General features: G+C 38.9%; 2 protein-coding genes across 10 annotated transcripts in view; one reads left to right on the top strand and one right to left on the bottom strand.

Moving 5' to 3' along the window:
- Positions 1–20,623, top strand: part of LOC133521813 (cilia- and flagella-associated protein 52) — a 355,058-nt gene that overhangs the window by 94,642 nt on the left and 239,793 nt on the right. The window lies entirely within an intron of this gene.
- On the bottom strand, positions 10,101–20,609 carry LOC133521804 (uncharacterized). Of its 9 annotated transcripts, none has more exons than XR_009799940.1 (7): positions 19,522–20,609; positions 18,750–18,815; positions 17,237–17,302; positions 13,155–13,339; positions 12,497–12,617; positions 10,831–10,941; positions 10,101–10,568 (listed from the first exon to the last, which is right to left on the bottom strand). XR_009799940.1 is itself a non-coding variant. In XM_061856866.1 (7 exons), the coding sequence occupies exons 1-5, from the start codon at positions 20,369–20,371 to the stop codon at positions 13,179–13,181; spliced, it is 612 nt and encodes a 203-aa protein (XP_061712850.1). In that variant the 5' UTR covers positions 20,372–20,609; the 3' UTR covers positions 10,101–10,568; positions 10,831–10,941; positions 13,155–13,178. The 9 variants fall into 9 exon arrangements, 5 of the variants coding, with proteins under 5 accessions (XP_061712850.1, XP_061712855.1, XP_061712852.1 ...); XR_009799937.1 differs by having other exon boundaries at positions 12,501–12,617; XM_061856866.1 differs by lacking the exon at positions 12,497–12,617 and having other exon boundaries at positions 19,522–19,748; positions 20,280–20,609.

Genomic DNA, 20,623 nt, shown 5'->3' with positions numbered 1-20,623 from the left:
GCAAGCGAGTTGGCCTTTGCCACCGTCGCTTATTGGCGCTTATTGTATGCAGATGGTACAGTCAAGCTCGCACTCATCACCAGTAAGACGAGAGTCTCACCTTTGAAGCCCATTTCAATTCCTCGTCTAGAATTGCAGGGCGCTTTGATAGCTTCTCGCCTTGCTGTCACTATTAAAGAGTTTCATAAGAAAAAACCTTTACGAACTTTCCTGTGGACAGATTCAAGAACTGTCCTCGGTTGGCTCAGAAGTGACGCACGAACGTACAAACCCTTTGTGGCCCATCGCGTAGGAGAAATTACAGAAAATACGCGCGTGCAAGATTGGAAATGGGTCCCAACTGATTTGAACGTTGCGGACGATGCCACTAGGATTAAGCCGCTTCATCTTAATCCTAACCACCGATGGTTTACAGGTCCCTCGTTCCTTCTCGATCCACCGGAGAATTGGCCTGTTGAACCAGCTGGTCAGCCTATAGTCCAGGAAGAGCGGAAGCAGACTTCTGGACTTGTGGTTGGTCATCTGACAATTACCGCGGATTTCAGTCGTTTTAGTGACTGGCTACGATTACTTCGTGCTACTGCTCGCGTTTTGCAAGCTGCGTCTAAATTTCGCTCGGCTTTAGATCGCGTAGGTCGCATTGCTCCTAGCACCGATGTTAGGCTTCGTCAACGTACGAATAGACCTACGTCCACCACTCTAATCCCCCTGACAGCGGAACTTATGGAAGCCGCAGAAAGGCACGTCCTGAAGAAAGTACAGTCTGAATCATTTAGTGACGAAATCCCAATAATAGAACGTGGAGAATTGATACCAAAGAGTAGTCGCCTGGCGAAGCTTTCTCCCAGAATGGGGCCAGACAACTTGTTGCACCTAGCTGGCAGAATCGTTGCCGTACAAGACGTCGGTTCCGAGATCAAGTTTCCAATCATTCTAGATGGACGACACCCAGTAGTGCGCTTATTGGTCAATTTCTACCATCGCAAGGCTGGACATGCAAACAATGAAATGGTGGTCAATGAGGTTCGACAAAAATATTGGCTTCTTCATCTGCGCAGTACTGTTCGAAGCGTCACCAGCAAATGTTTGTTCTGTCGCATCAAAAGAGCAAAGCCAATGAATCCGATGACCGGTAACCTTCCTCCTCAGCGGCTTGCCCACCACCGCCGCCCATTCACGTACACTGGCTTGGATTATTTCGGCCCGATAAATACCAAGATCGGCCGAAGACAAGAGAAACGTTATGTGGCCCTGTACACCTGCATGACATCCAGAGCCGTTCACCTGGAGCTTGTACATTCCCTTTCTGCTGACTCCGCAATAATGAGCCTGCGACGGTTTATTGCTAGAAGAGGCGCTCCCAATACTGTATATTCTGACAACGGTACATGTTTTGTTGGTGCAGACCGAATTCTACGCGAATTTTATCAGAACGAGGTCTACGATTTTGCTGCCAATAGAGGAATAAAGTGGAGCTTTATCCCTGCCGCTGCTCCTTTTTTCGGCGGATGCTGGGAGAGACTTATTCGCACCGTCAAAGTCGCGCTGAATGCCACATTACGAGAAAGAGAACCTAATCCCGAAGTCCTAGTAACTCTCCTTCTAGAAGCTGAGGCAATTGTAAATTCTCGACCTCTGACCCATGTCCCTATTGGCCCTGAAGACCAGGAAACCCTAACGCCCTTCCACTTTCTAATTGGCTCATCTTCTAACCAGGTTCTGCCTGCAACCCTTGACGACCGAGACCTTTTAAGACGTGCTGACTGGAGGAAGGCGTTGAGATTGGCCGACCACTTTTGGAACCGATGGGTAAAAGAAATTCTGCCAACCATGCAACCTCGCCAGATAGCGGAGAACAGAGAGCACGACTTGACTCTTGGCGACTTAGTCATCATTGTAGACCAGAACCTACCCCGAGGAACCTGGCCACGCGGCCGCGTCGTTGCTACATTCCCTGGCAGAGACGGAGTGGTCAGGGTGTTGGACGTAGCCACATCAGGTGGAATTCTTCGTCGACCTTCTAAAAAATTGGTCAGATTAGAGGCATAAAGTCTCAGTTTATATCTAGTCTGGCTAGTTTTGTGTGCTTTCGCACACAAGGGGGTGGGATGTTAAGGGTGTATATGTAAATAGGTTTTGATACGTTTACACTATTATCTATGTCTAGTCTTAAGTTCTTTTTTAATTCCATATTTAAATTCTAATGTTATTTTGACTGTTTATATTTTTGTACGTCAGTTCGCAAAATAAATCCATCGAAACTAGTCGACTGCCTGGTTTATTGATTATTTTCCACTTTAGCTATCGAAATTCCCTCTTCTTTACGCGTTATTGAGGAAAATCGTTGAATTTCGTCCCAATCTAGGGAACCAAACGCATTGTCCAGGCCGCGAAAATTTGTAGCGTTATCGCTAAATAACGTTTCTACCCGTCCACGTCGTGCTACAAATCTTCTTAGTGCCATTAAAAACTCACCTGTTGACAGCGACTCCACCACTTCTAGGTGCACAGCACGGTAGGTAGCACAGGTAAATAGAACGATCCACGCCTTTGCACCAGAGCGTAAAGTCAAAAGTCCAGCTAGATCGGCGCCCGAATGTTGAAATGCCGTGCTCGCTTCCATTCGTTCCTTTGGTAAAACTCCAGTGGGTGCTTGGCATCGTTTTGCTTTAAATCTTTTGCATCTTATACAGCGATGTATAACGTTACGGACTAATTTCCTGACACCGATAATCCAAAAGTTTTGACGTAGATTATTGAGTAACGTTTGTGCTCCAGTGTGCTTAAGCTCGATGTGCCTATACTCAACTAGACGCCGAACTATCGGATCAGAACCAGGAAGGATCACGGGGAACTTGAAATTGTAATTTTCATTACCAAGTGACAGTTTCGTGTTTAGACGTAAAATGCCATTTTTATCCGCAAAGGTTTGTATGTTTTGATTATTTATTAAAGAGTTTACGCACTTATTTTGTATTAACCTTATTAGTGTATTCTCAGCGTATTCGAACTCTTCGTAAGTTAGTTCCTTCGATGTCGATTTTTTCTTGAATCGTAACATCCAGCACAACATTCTAACCAACTTGATGTAGCTTGAGAAGTAGGTTAATCTGTCTAGGAAAGACTCTTCTTCAACGTGCATGGCAACAGTACCAGTTTTCTTACGTTCGAGATCAGCAACTAATGAAATCCCATGCCTGTCCTTGGCTGAGCAATCAAAAACTGGACGCAGCTTGGTTGTCAAACTGGAGGTCTTGATCACACCATGATGTCCCGTGTAATGGCCTTGGACAGAATGGTCAGGTGCTTCCTCAATGATGTTTAGCTGTAACCACTCGCGAAATACCTTGTCGTAATCTTCGAGCTTACCGAGCTGCTTAAGGCGAGCCATGGTGCTATCTAACCTCTTTTTGGCAAGATCGTAATTAGTTTTTGGTCGCGGAACGTCACGCCAGGGTAAACTTACCTCATAACGACCTTCTTCATTGACCTTGATGTTTTCTTCGAAGGATCTGAGGACTTCTTCATCGCGCGCTGTCTTAGTTGCTTGTACCGCGGGATCGTTGATACCTATCGCCTCCAAAGACCACAAATCTGTAAGATCAATCTTTGTTAAGCAATGGAAAGTCGTCGTCGAGTTTGTCATGGAACTGTAAAGCCCCGTTATAGGACCTTGAACGGTCCACCCAAATTTCGTCTTTATAGCAGTCAAGTTATTATCTAATTGTATTACGTCGCCTGTAAGTAGTAACCCAGAATAGTCAGCACCTATCAATAAACTTACTTCGTCAGGAGAGTCGGTCATGGAGTCGTTCAAAATAATATTTTTTCGACGCAGCTGCTCTAGTATTACAGAAGATCTTATTTTAGGTAAAAAATTACAAATATTTGTTTGTTCTAAAACAGATAAATTCATAGAAAAGTCGTTTTCGACGTTCTTGACGCATATGTCAAACACTCCGTAGTCTTCCTTTTTCGTCTCGAACCCGCCGAACAAACAATGACTTATTACCTCTTTTCTGATAGATTTTAGGCCGAGCTTCTGCACTAGGTCTTTCTTTATGTGGGACCGTTGTGCACCATTGTCAATAAATGCTCTAATACTGACCTCTTTCTTGTCGTGTACAAGTTTCACCATCACGGTTTGCAATAAAGTTGTACTTGCAGACTTTTGTACACACGACACGTTATTGAATGTCTCCGACTGTTTATTGCTGCTGCCTTGATCCGCTGGAATGTCGACGCACATGATTGTAAAATGACGCTTTTTGCAATATAGACATTTTGGGAAAGATTTGCATTTCTTTGCAATGTGGTTGCCTTTCAAGCAAATTAAACAGGCTTTTTTGCCTTTGATAAATTCGATACGATCACTCACTGTCATTTTGGCCGCTTTGTAGCACTCGACGGCTGAGTGGTTGTCCTTGCTACACCATATGCATGCTGATGTAAATGTCTCACCTTGTCTGCGGGAAGCTTCTTTATTACTCTTGGCTTCTGTCAACTGTACAAAACAAGCGGTGGGTGGCTTTTGCTCTGCTAGGGTAATATCTTCCATTTTACTTCTGGCTAGCTTAATCCGTTCTTCAGATTCCACCTCTTTTCTCAGGAACTGCATCAGGTTGGCTAGGTCCCTGGTTTCAGATTGACTGCGGTGCCAAGCACGAAGTATGCTTTCTGGCAGTGCCGACTCTATCATAGGAAACAGCATTGAAGCGTACTTGTCTTTTGTCACGCCGAGTGTTTCCAATGCTTGCAGGTGTGTTTGCAGGTTATCGTACAAATTCGACAAGTTTTTAGGCTCTCCTCTTTGTTGCATCAATGTTAACAAACCTCTTACGTAAGTTTCAATGAGTAAGTCGTCTCCAGCAAATCTAGCCTTTAGAGCTTCCACTGCCTTACTGTAGTTCTCTGCGCAAGGTGGGTAACTCTCGACAAGCTGTCGTGCGCTGCTATTTGGGGTCATTGATTGTAAAAGATATTGGTACTTATCAGTTGCGTCCATTACTTTATCTTCGTGAATTTTCTTAAATTGACCCCAAAATGAGAGCCAGGATTTGATATTCCCGTCGAACTTAACCAACTCCAACTTGGGCAGCTTAAGGCTTCGCTGGATGCTGGATTGTGCTGAATGTAGCGACGACGCACTACTGATGCAAGGAAGTGGTTTTGAAAATGCGGCTTTTACTTGATGCCAATGTATTTTATATTGCATCGCCTTTTCTTGGTCTGAATGAAATTGTTCCTCGTCAAATTCTTCACTTTCGACCCATAAGTCTCGCAATGTGGCTTCAGCTTCAAACAAACTCGAAGCCGCTTCGGACAGGAGGTCGAAAATCTGCGGTGCTGCCGAATCTTTATTCTCCACCGCCTTCGCCGTCTTGTCCGCGAGAGTTGTAAATTCTCTTCTGAACTGTGTTCGTTTGCGTTTCCACGATTCCATCTTTATTTTTTATTTATGCACGGTCGCCAGATGTGTTGAACTCGCGTTATTTATTGAAACACTTGGATAAACTGAACACAAAAATATATATAAAGAATTACAATTAATAGGTCATCGCTGTTACGACGATATTTTCAGACTGCCATGGTTACATACATTTCAAATTATTCTATTTTACTGTGACATGGTTCTAAAACCAAATAGAAAATAATACATGAAAAGTAAACCATAAATAAAACCTTTTTGTAATGCGGAGCAGAATACGTCACAGTTCCGTTTTGTCCTTTGACGGTATGGAACCCTACAAATCTTTGTACGTAAGTAATTATTAAAAATGTACCCTTTAATCTTATTTAGATACTTTTCATAAAATGTATTGAGTTGGGAGAAGAGATAGGTACAGAAATTTGCAGTTGTATCTCACCCTATTTTGAAATTCATGCCAACACGCTCGTAAGTAAACAGGGCTAGAGTCTGTGCGTAAAGAGAAGAGTTGTTAAATGTATGGGGCCCAATACATTTTACGACTCTTCTCTTTCCGAAAACCGTAATTCGCAAATTGCGGGGATCTTTCTCTTTTACTCTCACTAAGACGTAATTAGAGTGACAGGAAAATGCCCGCAATTGTCGAACTTCGATTTTTCTCTGTCACTCTAATTACGTCTTAGTGAGAGAAAGATCCCCGCAATTTGCGAATTTCGGTTTTCGCGGTAGGCCCCCAGGGCTATAACCGCGTAAATCAAAGTTCGTCGATTGCGGGCATTTTTCCCTGTCACTCTAATTACGTCTAAGTGAGAGTAACAGAGAATGATCTCCGTAATTTGCAAATTTCGGCTTTCGCGGTAGGCCCCCTGTATACAGAGTTGTATTGTCTATGGCTATTCATGACATTGACGTTATCGTTCCTTTAGTTCCAAAGAGCATATAATCACTACGTTCTAAGAGACGGAACTTCATACTACGTACTTAAGTGTCAAACCTGTCAAACGGTTTGGTTTGACGTCTGACGAACGAGAGTTATGCCTGCCAACATAATGAAAATTAGCTTATGGAAAGTAACGGCGTTTACATTCGCGGTAAACTCTCTCACGCGAATGTAAATGCGCCATAAAAATAGTGAGTTACCGAAACGATAAAAAGTATTGCTGTGAAAAATCGATAATAGTGAGATCCCGAAACGATAAAAACCAAAATGACAGAAAGTAGTGCTGCGAAAAACCGAAAATAGTGTCTTCCCCAACCGATAAAAATCATCCTTGTGTGAAGATTGTAATCCTAAATTATGATATTTTTTATCATAGAAAATGAAACACCAGTGAGTTAATAACAAACTTTATTAATTTCTTAAGTTGATATATACATATTTGTTATTATTGCACAATTTGAATACTGAATGTACCTATATGTATGCTGTACCTATATTTTTACACGCTGAACTGTACAAAATATATTCTGGTAAAACTTAAAAACGGATTCACTGTACTCGTTACAAAATCTCTTAATGGAAAGCTTTTATATAAAAAATATTAATGTTAGAATCAATATATATTTCACCACACCAGCTGGCTCTCTTGAATATTCAAAAACTGATGAGAAAGTTGCATTTTATCCACATGTGGGACAAAGCAATCTGATGCTTTGGAGTTGTGTCCTTAAGTCGGCTGCTAGAATTGACTTTTAAAGGATGATTTTGAATGATACAGTATTAAATGACGTTCATTTGGTTTTGGTTTGGTTTTATTTTGTTTGATATTTTACAGCTATTATTTTCCTCGCGTTGGTGTGGTGAAAAATGTTGTGTTTCACTCGATGGCATAATTTGATTGACCCTCGTGCCTTGAAACCCTCGCAACGCTCAAGTTTGCAATCTTTCGCTTACTCGGGTATCAATTATCACGAGCGGTTAAACAACAACTTTGCCCCCTTGTAAAACAAATAACTATAAAGGTAAATACAAATATAAGTGTAGGAAGGAAGTAGGAACTAACTATGAATTAAGGTCACACTTAACAGTCGAAATGAGGTAGGTAACTAAGTGTGTGTGAGTAATAGTGTATGTTAATTATTACGCTATGATCTGAGGGCCTACCGCGAACCACGTTCGACGTGTTGCCTCCCTGTCACATTTACGTACGAATTTACAAGGGCGAGAGAGAGGCAACACGTCGAACGTGGTTTTCGCGGTAGGCCCTCTGATCCTTATTAACTCCTGAAGCGGAATGGCTACAGAATCACAATCTCCAAGTTAATACGAATAAAACAAAACTCACAAAACTCATTCAGTTTAGTTTAGACCCTATCAAAAAGAACCTATAACTCTTATTGAAATAAAAAAAGACTTAAATGTTGAAAAAATGTCCGACTATACATTGTAAGGAACCACAAAAAATAATTAAAAGGTTAAATAACGCATAGAACACACAAAATTGACATTATTTGTTTGAGGGATACTATAAAATAGATGACTTCTTGGGAGACAAGGAACCATGGCCATTATGGCCAAGTATCCAGCCTCAGAAGCTGTCATAGTTTTTCTAGCAGTGTCCCGGAGAGGCATAGGGCGTTGTTGTTACTGACTGTTCAACCTTATGTATTTATGTTTAGTTATTTTGATTACGACATTGACTTATTAGATACATAGTAGTTATGTATTCTGTAAAATTGTTAGCTTAACAGTCTTTTGATTGACGTGAAACATGTATTTCATACACTTTTTTATTTTTTAATTCTTTGACACTCGGAGAGCCTTTACACCTCCAAATCTTATTAATGTGTATCTTTCTTAGACCATGGGGACCTTATACATTTCTTAACTTAATGTATTAACCGTGAGAACTATACGTCTCTGTAATATTGTATCATATACTTGACTTTGGATACATACTAGTTATGTATTCTGTAGCATTAGTTCATGACACTGCTAGCTTAACAGTCTAGACGGGATTGATTTATTTAGAATGTATACTAAATAAATCAAATTTTTACAGTTGGAGAGACTTATACAACTTTTGCAATAATCTAATTAAAAAACTAAAACGAAAATTAGAAAGAGATAATTTAATGCAATGTTCTAAGAATTTTGCACGCCAATAAATGGCTGAATGTAAATGCAAACCCGAATTATCACCCTAACATCTTGTAACTTATGTACCTACGTTCTTGCAAATAAACATTTATCTTTATCTTAAAACTCCAAATCTCTGTGGAACCCAATTAAATCAGTCACACCAAGCTAAACTCAAAATATAGAACTATTAAATACAAAATATACTCCTAACGAGTCAGTAAAATGTCAATGTTTTCTTTGCTGATGTTGGCCTTGCCAATGCCTTTCATTAGCAGGGGATATTTTTTACAGAGCCCCAGAAGTAACAACCAATAAGAACGAGACTTTAATAAATTCTGTAGCAACACCTTTGTACTGTTACCCGCTGACCCCGTTGAGGTTAGAAGTATTATTATGGGACTAAAAACGGACAGTGCTCCAGGGTTCTCTCAGCTTCCTGTCACAGGCATTATTCATACTTACTAAGAAGTCCCAACCATGAGTGTTATGTTGTACTATTTAACGAAATAAATGCCTTTTGATTTTAAAGCTTGGCTCTACTTATGTATATCTCAGGATCTGATAATTTTTTTACAGTGCGAGCCTAATGTTTTCATCTTGGCAACATTTTACATGAAAAAGTTTTTGGTGGTATTAGTATTATTGACAATGACCGAGATCAACATAATCTTATCGTATACCTTTAAACGACCAATTCTTGTATATAAATATTTATTTATAGATCAAATTTGCTATATGGGGGTTTTCGGGGGCGAAAAATTCCCTTGTTCCTCGTACATAACCGAGTTACATTACCAGCAATGTACAAGGAAAAAAATATTCTTCGCACAAAACCGGGTAATGTATTAAGAAATATTTTTTCTTTGCACATTACCGATAACATTACCAGTTTTGTACGAGGATGTAAATATTCTTCCTATATTACTTGGTTTTGCTCAAAGAAACCTTTATTCCATGTACAAAACCAAGGAGGTTCTGCGAGTAAACAATAAATGAATAAATTGGCCAAGAGCATGTCGGGCCATGCTCAGTGTAGGGTCCTGTAGTTGCCCAATGAACTTAATCTATATATATTATTATTTAAATACATAAAACAAAATCGATCGATTTTTATTGATTTATATATCCATACCAAATTTCAGCTTCCTAGCACTAACAATCACAGAGCAAAGCCTCGGACAGACAGACGGACGGACGGACGGACGGACGGACAGACATAGCGAAACTATAAGGGTTCCTAGTTGACTACGGAACCCTAATAAAAACCTAGTTACTGCTGCAGTTTAAAAATATTCACAAAACCTGAGTTGTCGATGTGAAACCGTGGACGCACCATACGCTTATATGTATTGACAAAACTTTCATGGACTGTTAATGTTATGTCCTCTTTAGTAACAGTAGTAATTTTTAAAACAATTACATGTACACGGAATATAGATTTCTTTGAGCAAAACCAAGTAATGTAGGAAGAATATTTACATCCTCGTACAAAACTGGAAATGTTAACGGTAATGTACAAAGCAAAAATATTTCTTAATACATTACCCGGTTTTGTGCGAGGAATCATTTTTCCTTGTACATATCTGGTAATGTAACTGGGTTATGTACGAGGAACAAGGGGAAAAATTGTTCTAGCAAGGTCTTATCTCTGGGAAAACGTGCATATTTTTTTGTTTTTATGTTTTCCGAGCCAACAATGGTTAATTGCAATTAACTTTCGGCCAACACTGTTCCGATCAAAACTCGGTCTCCCAGATATAAAATATATTAATTTTCAACAAGATATAAATGATCCTGAATCTGTATTCTAACTTCTAAGTAATTAGTAATTAATTAGTTATGGCAGTTCTGGGTTACTTTTTTATTAGGCTTACTAAATCACTCATCCTACTTCATCTGTACACCCTATGGTAAGCATAGATACCATGTTGTAAAGATGGATTTATAAAAATCAATTTGTCTAGTTAAAGTCCTACTTATTAGGCAAAAACTTATAAAGTAAACTCGTTTTCACTTTCTTGAGCTTCTTCAGCAATGCTTTCTTCGTTGTATTGTAATCTGTAACAAGTCAAATTAATTTAAAAGAAACTCCGGAAGTCGTTCTGGTTTCTTAAATTCATCCCTACAATGCAAACATAGGTACATCCGCGGAAAAATTAAAATATGTACCTTTTACCAAGTGGATGAAAGTAGGCTTGTTTTAAGCAATGGTATGTATGCAGACAGAGATATTAACCAATAACTTTCGAATTAATGCCTTAAACTGCTGAGAGATAAAAATTTTTTTTTTAATACGAGTTACAATAGCATTTTCACTTACCATCAGTCTTGTGATTTGCTTGCTTCGTTTTTCGATTATCAGAAGTAAGAACTAGAGTATCACTAGATCCAGGTTGTCAGCAAGACGGGGAGCGTTTCGCTGGTACCAAAGCTGAAATCAAATAATCCGCATAATAAGTAAGTCAGAAAGTTAACACTTTGTTGTACGAGAAAAATAAATTTTGATTACATCAGAGATATATAGTGATATCATAATTATAGAGATACCAATATACGAGCGTAGTACCTAGTACCTATGTTGGCCTATCATTAAGAAATGATGTAAAACCGATTAGTTGAGCCCTGGTTCCATAAAGTTAAGAAAGATCTATTATTGTTAAAATTTGGTGTTGTAATAATATTGAATTTAATAATGTTTATAAAATAAACTCATAAAATATGTAATTCTAATTATAAACACCTCATCTCTTGACGACCGGTCTGGCCTAGTGGGTAGTGACCCTGCCTACGAAGCCAATGGTCCCGGGTTCAAATCCTGGTAAGGGCATTTATTCGTGTGATGAGCATGGATATTTGTTCCTGAGTCATGGGTGTTTTCTATGTATTTAAGTATTTATAAATATTCATATATTATATATATCGTTGTCTAAGTACCCGCAACACAAGCCTTATTGAGTTTACCGTGGGACTTAGTCAAATCTCTACACGCCATTAAGTAAGGAAAGCAAAAGTAATCGTCTAGTATAAATAAGCCAAAATTAATTATCGTCGGAATTGGTATTCTGATATTTCATTATCATTATCATAAATCATTTATTTCGTGGTAAAACTTAATTTACATACAGAAGTATATATATTACAAAGAAAAAATAAGATTAAAACATATTGAAATAGTTTACCACGAAATGTGCTCGCCTCAGCATAATGCTAACGTGAAGGTCAGCGCTGATCTTCCGGCGAGATCATTTGTGGGCCACGATTGCAACTGTACGGCACGGCCTCGTAAATTTAAGTTGTCATATTTGATTTTTTTTATACCACGTCGGTGGCAAACATTCACCGTATGGTAAGCAGTCACCGTAGCCTATGGACGCCTCTCCAGAGGTGTTACATACGCGTTGCCGACCCTTTTAAAACCTGTACACTCCTTTTTTGAAGAACCCCATACTGTATACCCTCGGGAAAACCTCGGCAGGGAGCTCATTCCACAGCCGGAGCGTCCGGTCCGCGGGAAGACATTCCTCTTAAACCGCACAGTGCAAGACCATTTGGGCTCTAGGGTATGAGGATGAACACCCTGCCGACGGCCAGCGGTGCGGTGGCATAGAAAGTGGCCGTTGGCATCATGAATTTTAAACTATGTATCGTACTGTAAATTATCTTGTACAACAGATACAAATACAATATATGACGACCGTCGTGACGACCGGTCTGGCCTAGTGGGTAATAGTGACCCTGCCTATGAAGCTGATGGTCCCGGGTTCAAATCCTGGTAAGAGCATATATTTGTGTGATGAACACGGATATTTGTTTCTGAGTCATGGGTGTTTTCTATGTATTTAAGTATTTATAATTATATATTATATATATCGTTGTCTAGGTACATACAATACAAGCCTTATTGAGCTTACTGTGGGACTTAGTCAATTTGTGTAATAATGTCCTATAATATTTATTTATTTATGTGAGCACAAATTTTAACTTACTTACTTTCCATATAATCTTAAACACTTCTCTCTAATCTCAGCTTGCGAAGTTTCCTTCAGGTCTTTGTTCTTACTAAACTTTGCTATTTTTAGCAAGTTTTTAATTTGCTTTTCACCAATGCTATAGACAAAGAAGAAGGCATTATACATGGTATAGTGTATAGGTAATAGGAATAACTTTGTTACTCGTAATAAGATCAAAAGTATTCAAGCAATCTTTTCAGAACTTAGACGAGTAACGGACAAGTGGGAGGATGGAGTGTTGCAAATAGTCCATTACCTGCAGATCGACAGTTACAGAAAATGCACTTTTTAGAACCAGTACAAACAACCCGTTCGCTTCAAATTGGCCGTTACCCCCCCGGCTTCGGCCCCGCAACACCCCCACTGAGGTCTTATCCACTCGGCTACCACAGTTTTAAAACTTCTTACTTTTATTACTTACATTTAATACAATCACAAAAAAGTAAGCATTAAAAGTTAAAGTACGATATTATTTCGTTAGTACTAGTACTTGTACCTGTGACGTTATCATGTAATGGTCGCTGACGGCCAATTTCAAGTGAACGGGTAGTACCTCTACTCTATCATATCATTAGCCTAAGGTGGGCACTAAATTTTTGACCTTACTGTGCAATGTCGACCAGTTAATACTTACAGGCAATTACTTTTAAACATGTACTCATAGAAGCCAGTGTCCTCCTGCAGGACACTGAGGGGCACGAGCTCCGCGACGTCGTCGCCGCGATCTCGTCCCTCTCACAAGATGGAGTTGACAGAATATAGGTGGTGCTAGAGTAAGAACTAGAGTATCACTAGATCCGCGTCTCGCTGGTACCAAAACTGAAATCAAATAATCCGCATAATAAGTAAGTCAGAAAGTTAACACTTTATTGTACGAGAAAAATAAATTTTGATTACATCAGAGATATATAGTCAGTGCCGGATTAACCCTTAAGCAAAATAAGCACTTGCTTAGGGCACCACGTCTAGGGGGGGGCACCAAAATCGTAGGCAAAAATAAATTAGTATTATGAAACTTTTTGTGCGTGTACAAGTAGGAAAACGAAAGGACGTAAGAGTAAGAGAGTAAGGGCACGTAAGGGCACGTAAGGTCGAATCAAAAGCAACGTCGGCTTTTGATTCGACTTTACGCGGAGGCCCTCAAAGCTCATGGCCAAAAAATCTTGCGGTCGGGGTCGCCAACCCGTCAGCCGATTTTTCGACATAGGCTACCGATCTTGTAGCGAATTTGCTCTCTTGCACGCCAGATTTGTCGGCCAGGCCGAGCCGTAATCCTGCGACCTAATTGTCAATTTTTTAAGTGTTATAAGGGGCCCCCGCCAAGGTCGAAAACCAAAAGAATCCTATCAAGTCGCGCATTCGAATAAATCCAAAGGCCAAGCAGTACATACAGGTGATTACATAACTTCGGTTTCAAGCCACTGTTTTGCAGTTGGTGGGTCTTATGTGGAGCAGTCTAGAGGTTCTCTAAATCATTGCCGACAGTTATATTGCCAAATGTCATTTCGCAGCCAATTATTCGCATAATTTCATTTTGCCGAATGATCAAGTGGCAACTAACTGTTAGCAACTGTATGTTTGGCTAACAACAAATAAATGCTTTTGACTTTTCGACTTTTAACATCAAAAAGACACTTTTTAAAACGTAACGTTTTCGCAAGTCGATCTTCTGCCTCACTTACACGGGTGGCGATAATCGCTTACCATCAGGTGATCCGCCTGCACGTTTGCCTCCTGTATCATAAAAAAAAACTTACACTATGGCTATGGATCCAAATCCAAGCTTTCCTCTCTCGCAGCTCGGCCTTCGGCTTCGTCCACACTTCGCCATTGATCAATTTCAAGCTCTGCTTTCTTACAGCTCGACCTTTTGTAATCTCATTCGTAAGCGCCAATCGGATGCTCCGCGCCTTCAGCCTTGCTATAATCTCAGCCATAGACTTTGCCTTTACACATTATTATTTTCGAAAATTAAGTCCCGTAAATAAATCGGACTAAATTACACACACTTCCTATCATTCGATTGAGCTGAAACTTTACATATATGATGTAAGTTGGGTGACAATGCAATATACGATCGAGCTGATAAAACTGTGATAAAACAACGCAACCTAATTGTGTTTGGTTTTTTTTTAGAATTGTCTCGTTCAGTGTTAGTTGCCCGTAGAAAAAAGTAGTTCTAGGTCAACGGGGATTACCATATAAATTTTAATTCCTTACAAAGTGTCGAAATATACGCTTTTAAGGCATAAACGGCCGTGTCATTCTTCTATGTTAGCTTAGAAGTTTTATTTTTTAACAACCTTAGACCTGAGTATATCGCTGTAATATCAACTCGGTAACTCCACCCGTTCCCGAGATAAACTCAGAGTTGAACACATATAGAGCCATATTTAAGTATTTATACATATTTATATATTATGTATATCGTTGTCTGAGTACCCACAACAGAGCTTCTTGAGCTTACTGTGGGGCTTAGTCAATTTGTGTAATAATGTCCTATAATATTTATTAATAAACCGGTGGTAGCCGAGTGGATATGACGTCCAACTTTCAATCCGGAGGTCGCGGGTTCAAATCCTGGCTCGTACCAATGAGTTTTTTCGGAACTCGTGTACGAAATGTCATTTGATATTTACCACTAGCTTTTCGGTGAAGGAAAACATCGTGAGGAAACCTGCATAATCTGCGAAGAAATTCAAAGGTGTATGTGAAGTCCCCAATCCGCATTGGGCTAGCGTGGGGACTATAGCCCGAGCCCTCTCGCATGAGAGGAGGCCTGTGCACAGCAGTGGGACGTATATCGGCTGAATTATTCATTTTTATTATTTGTCAGTCGTATTCGGCTGTTAACCAAGTAGGTACTTAGACCGTTTACATACTATAGGTACCTTACTTACTTCTTAACTATTTAATAAATATTATATCTATATTAAATATCAACTTATAGCTGATACCTACTATATAATGACGCTTGAGGAAATGCATATCACGTCCCCGTGAATACCTATACCTACCTGGTAAAGAGTCCTTTAGTAAACTTAGAGGATGCAAAGACCATTTCCGTACAAATCGTCACGCTACAAATGCATTCATTTAGGTCCATATCCTGACTACTAAACCGGTCTTGGTGAAAATTACATGGGCTCTAAACTTTAAGGTGTTTTGCTCCTTTCCTTCCCAACGAAACCACACCCGTAGTTCGTATCAATAAGCGAGACTGTCATACTAACATGTATATTCGAACGTATTGATAAAAGTTCCATAGTTAGCCTAAGTTTAGGTAATGTAGTTATGCTAAAAAACAGAAATACACCATCTGTGAAAATTTCAACTGTCTAACTATCACGGTTCATGAGATACAGCCTGGTGACGGACGGACGGACGGACGGACGGACGGACGGACGGACGGACAGCGGAGTCTTACTATTTCATTAATAAACTTGCTTAGAAGCCTTAAAATTGTTATTAAAGTTAAGACCTATCGAATGATGTGCTAATGTTGATATTTCGGAGGATTTGCCTAAGGAATGTCTCTTCCACGCTACAACATTTCTATCGACACGACTTTAGAGGGTTGGCAGTCCTCAACTATGAGTTTCTCCAGAAAGTTCCTGCCTTGCACAGCTGAGCTGTAGAATGAACTGTCGCCTGCAGTATTTCCGGACCGCTACTACGATTTTAAAACCTTCAAGAAAAGAAGCTGGCAACGCAATTACAACACCTATAGTGTTGCGGGTGCCCATGGGCGACGGTAATAGCTTACCATCAGGTGATTCGTGCTCGTGTGTGCTCGTTTGCTTCCTATATGATGTCTTTATCATAATAATATTTAAAAAAATATGCTTATTAAAATACCCATACATCTTATATAGTTTTTGAATAAAATAGCTGTGACATACGGACGGATGGATAGACGGACATGACGAAACTACAAGGGATTAGTTGTTGCCATTCTGTCCAAAACGGGCTAACAAATTCGAAGAAATACGTAGACAAACAATCTTGAGGTCTGTGTGGATAGACTTTTAAAGCAAAACTAGCATAATTAGGTACCTTTTTTATGATGCATGTCACTGTCATGGAATGGACATTACATGGGCGCCGTTAATCGCTTACCATCAGACGATTCATCTGCATGTTTGCCCCTTATATCATAAGAAACCTATGGGCAAGTGCCTATGTAGCCGATGGTACTGGGTTCAAATTCAAATCCTGGTAAGGGCATTTATTTGTGTGATGGGCACAGATATTTATTTCTGAGTCATGGGTGTTTTCTAAGTAGGTATGTAAGTATTTATAAATATTTATATATTATATTATATATCGTTGTCTAAGTACCAACAGCACAAGCCTTATTGAGCTTACTGTGGGACTTAGTCAATTTGTGTAATAATATCCTATAATAAACGATGATTGATTGATTAATTGTACCGACAGCGGCCAGACGGATGGACAGCCGGACTGTGGCCGCACATGACAAAACTATAAGGGTTTCGTTTTTGCTATTTTGGCTATGGAACCCTAAAAACGGCCATAAGTGGGACAGATTTTAAGAAATAGGTGGACAAACATAGGTACCTACATAAAATCATGGAAAATTATTGTTTTTACAAATAATTTCAAACAGGATGTGAATATGCGAATATTGCGATGCTACTATTCTATCTTTAAGTCTGTTTGAAACGTTTTAAAGATGGTAACTAGCATAGTTACCATTTTCAGTGCTCGATGTCGAGAGAGGTATCCTGGCATGTAAAGGTGCATGGCTCTGGTGTGCACCTGAAATTTAAAATTGTTATGTAAAATGTTAATATTACCATTAAGTAACTGTATATTTTGTTGTATACAATATAATGAAGCGCTGGTGGCCTAGCGGTAAGGGTGTGCGACTTGCAATCCGGAAGTCGCGGGTACAAACCCCGGCTCATACCAATGAGTTTTTCGGAACTTATGTATGAAATATCATTTGATATTTACCAGTCGCTTTTCGATCCGATGGCAGTCGCTTTCGTAAAAACTAGTGCCTACGCCAAATCTAGGGATTAGTTGTCAAGCGGACCCCAGGTTCTCATGAGCCGTGGGAATATGCCGGAAACGCGAGGAAGAAGAGATTTAATATAATTAACCTTCAATCAATGTTTCTATACGAAATTTCAATATCTCATAGCATAGTATTGATAGAGTTTCTTGTTAGATATTTATACTAACCATAAACTACCAAACAAACAATTAACAAACTAAGGAGAACAAATCCAATATTTTTGTACTATTATTATATAGAAATTACTAATTTACCACCTCATAATTTATCAGTAATAATATCATTGTAATATGATAACAAACGAAAGCCTCAATAACGTTCGCGCGGTAATGCCACCGGCGTGTAATATACACTTGATTTTTGTATGCAAAAGACACAAAGAAAGACCCACAGGTATATTTTATCGCGAAAACAATGTAAATATATTGTTATTTTGGCATATTTATAAGAATGGTCACTTATCACTATTTATAAAACACAACTAAAGATTACGAACAACTTTTTCGAGTTTCTCGTACTATATATATGTCAAAATCGTAAATGATCGAAATACTATACGAAGCACGTTAACAAAAAGTATTACAAATTCAAATCGTTAAATTGTAGATGTTTATTTCACCTATACAAATTATATTTACTTTTTTATTAATAATCTAATGTAAAATATCATATTTTGTGTACGCCACTATATTATATTTCAATAAATTAAATAATATTTTGGTCCCTTACACGATATCTGTTTCTATAGAAATAGCAAGCTTCGTAAATGCCCAGTGAGACTTGGTAGGCATTTCAATCGCTTATAAAGTAACCATTTAACTGTCCGACATGCTCTTGGCCGGTTTTTTCTTATTTTTAACGTATTTTCGATAAGGTGTTATTGAAGCACGGCGCGTGTCTGTCCCACTCCCTCTTTCGGTAAATCTAATTCATTGTTTCATTTTGAAAGGATTTATACCCTCTGTGTTGGAAGGTCAGATGGCATTCGCTTTCGTAAAAACTAGTGCCTATGCCAAATCTTGGGATTAGTTGTCAAGTGGACCCCAGGCTCCCTTGAGTCGTGGGAATATGCCGGTACAACAAATAATTTCGAACAGGATGTGAAGATGAGAATATTGCGATGCTATTGTTATCTTTAAGTCTGTTTGAAACGATTATTTCAAAGATGGTAACTAGCATAATTACCATTTTCAGTGCTAGATGTCGAGAGAGGTATCCTGGCATGTAAAAGTGCATGGCTCTGGTGTGCACCTGAAATTTAAAATTGTTATGTAAAATGTTAATATTTTTTATATTACCATTAAGTAACTTTATATTTTGTTGTATACAATATAATGAAGCGCTGGTGGCCTAGCGGTACCCCGGTGCGGTCAAACCCCGGCTCGTACCAATGAGTTTTTCGGAACTTATGTGCGAAATATCATTTGATGTTTACCAGTCGCTTTTCGGTCCGATGGCAGTCGCTTTCGTAAAAACTAGTGCCTACGCCAAATCTAGGGATTAGTTGTCAAGCGGACTCCAGGTTCTCATGAGCCGTGGGAATATGCCGGGACAACGCAAGGAAGAAGAAGAAGAGATTTAATATAATTAACCTTCAATCAATGTTTCTATACGAAATTTCAATATCTCATAGCATAGTATTGATAGTTTCTTGTTAGATAGACATTGTTTGTTTTCCATTAAAACATTGGTAAGTGGGTATGGAATGAAAAATAATGAAATACCTACTCTGGCGGTAGGTACTGCAAAATATAGCACACAACAGGCCATTTACTTACAGGTCAATTCGAACGTGTATTGGTCTTTTTTATGAATGTGTTATCATATCTTTTTAATATCATAATATTTAAGATTAATCTGGTTAGGTCTAAAATCAGAACTTCTCAGATTTTTTTTCAGGTTAGCTGGATGACTGTTTTAAACTAAGGTTAATTTATTATGGCTAATAGAAAGTTACCTTGTCTACTTGCAACATGTTGAGGAAATCCTGTTAATTGATGTTCTGACAGTGGAGGTGCAGAAAGATTTAACTTTGGATAGGCTCTTTTTTTAAGCTTATTTCCTGTCTTCCCAAAGTCTCTCCGGTCAAAGTGGTCACCACAAACATGACGAAGCTCATGCAATTTTTCAATGGGTACGTGAATGAGATCTTCTTTTCCAACTTGTCTAAGCCAAGTTTTACACCTGTGAGCAAATAATATACTGACACACTATTGAGAGGTACAAAGATGCATAAGAAGTTAATATGTAGTACAATTATTACAAACATAAGACGAAGATAGTATTTTAAATTGATTAGAACCCAAATGGGTTCAATAAGTACTTCAGATATAGCCACCAAAAATTACAGTGAATTACATCAAAGCTTTTGTAGTAGGTAAGTAATAAAAGATAGTGTACTAACAAAAATAGAGTTTAAAGAGATAATGATATTGGAACCTATTATTTCCTAAAACTATATATATCCATTATAACAACTGGAAGAGATTTACTGGTAGCAAACATAGCAAAAAACAATTAGTTACGACTGAAAAGTCTTTAACCAACTCTAAGGGCGAGCAGTCCGTGCTTGCTGCTCCTAAGTATATGAATCCCTTACGGCATTACGGAGTGGCGGATTCGAACCGCCTTCAGCTTACGCGACTAACAAATCAAAATGTTTAATAAAGTAATTTGATTTATTCCCTAGTTGTAATTAGGAACTGGTTGACTTACCGCAGTTTATCCTTGGGAAATTTGGCAAAGAAGCCTTCTCTGAAAATTTCTCTCACGCCGCATATCTCACAATATCGGCTTTTGCCAACCATTTTTACTATATTAAAACAGTCCGGACACGCACAATAATATAAAGGAAAAGAAAATTTCAACGTTATAAATTTGTTATTATTTGACACACGAATCAATGCAGTTGGATTTATATTTCAAAATGGTTGCCGCTCGTATGTGCGTATTAATGTTACGTTGATATTTCTGGCTCCCGTCCGGTATGTTGTCAACTTGGGAACTCTTTCGTCAAACATTTCTTGTCAACAAAGGAGTTGCCAAAGACTGTTTAGTTC

Source organism: Cydia pomonella, chromosome 10, assembly GCF_033807575.1.
Source record: "Cydia pomonella isolate Wapato2018A chromosome 10, ilCydPomo1, whole genome shotgun sequence".
Lineage (NCBI taxonomy): Eukaryota > Metazoa > Arthropoda > Insecta > Lepidoptera > Tortricidae > Cydia > Cydia pomonella.
The sequence above is the reverse complement of the archived record's forward strand: the minus strand, read 5'-3'. Positions and strand labels throughout refer to the sequence as shown.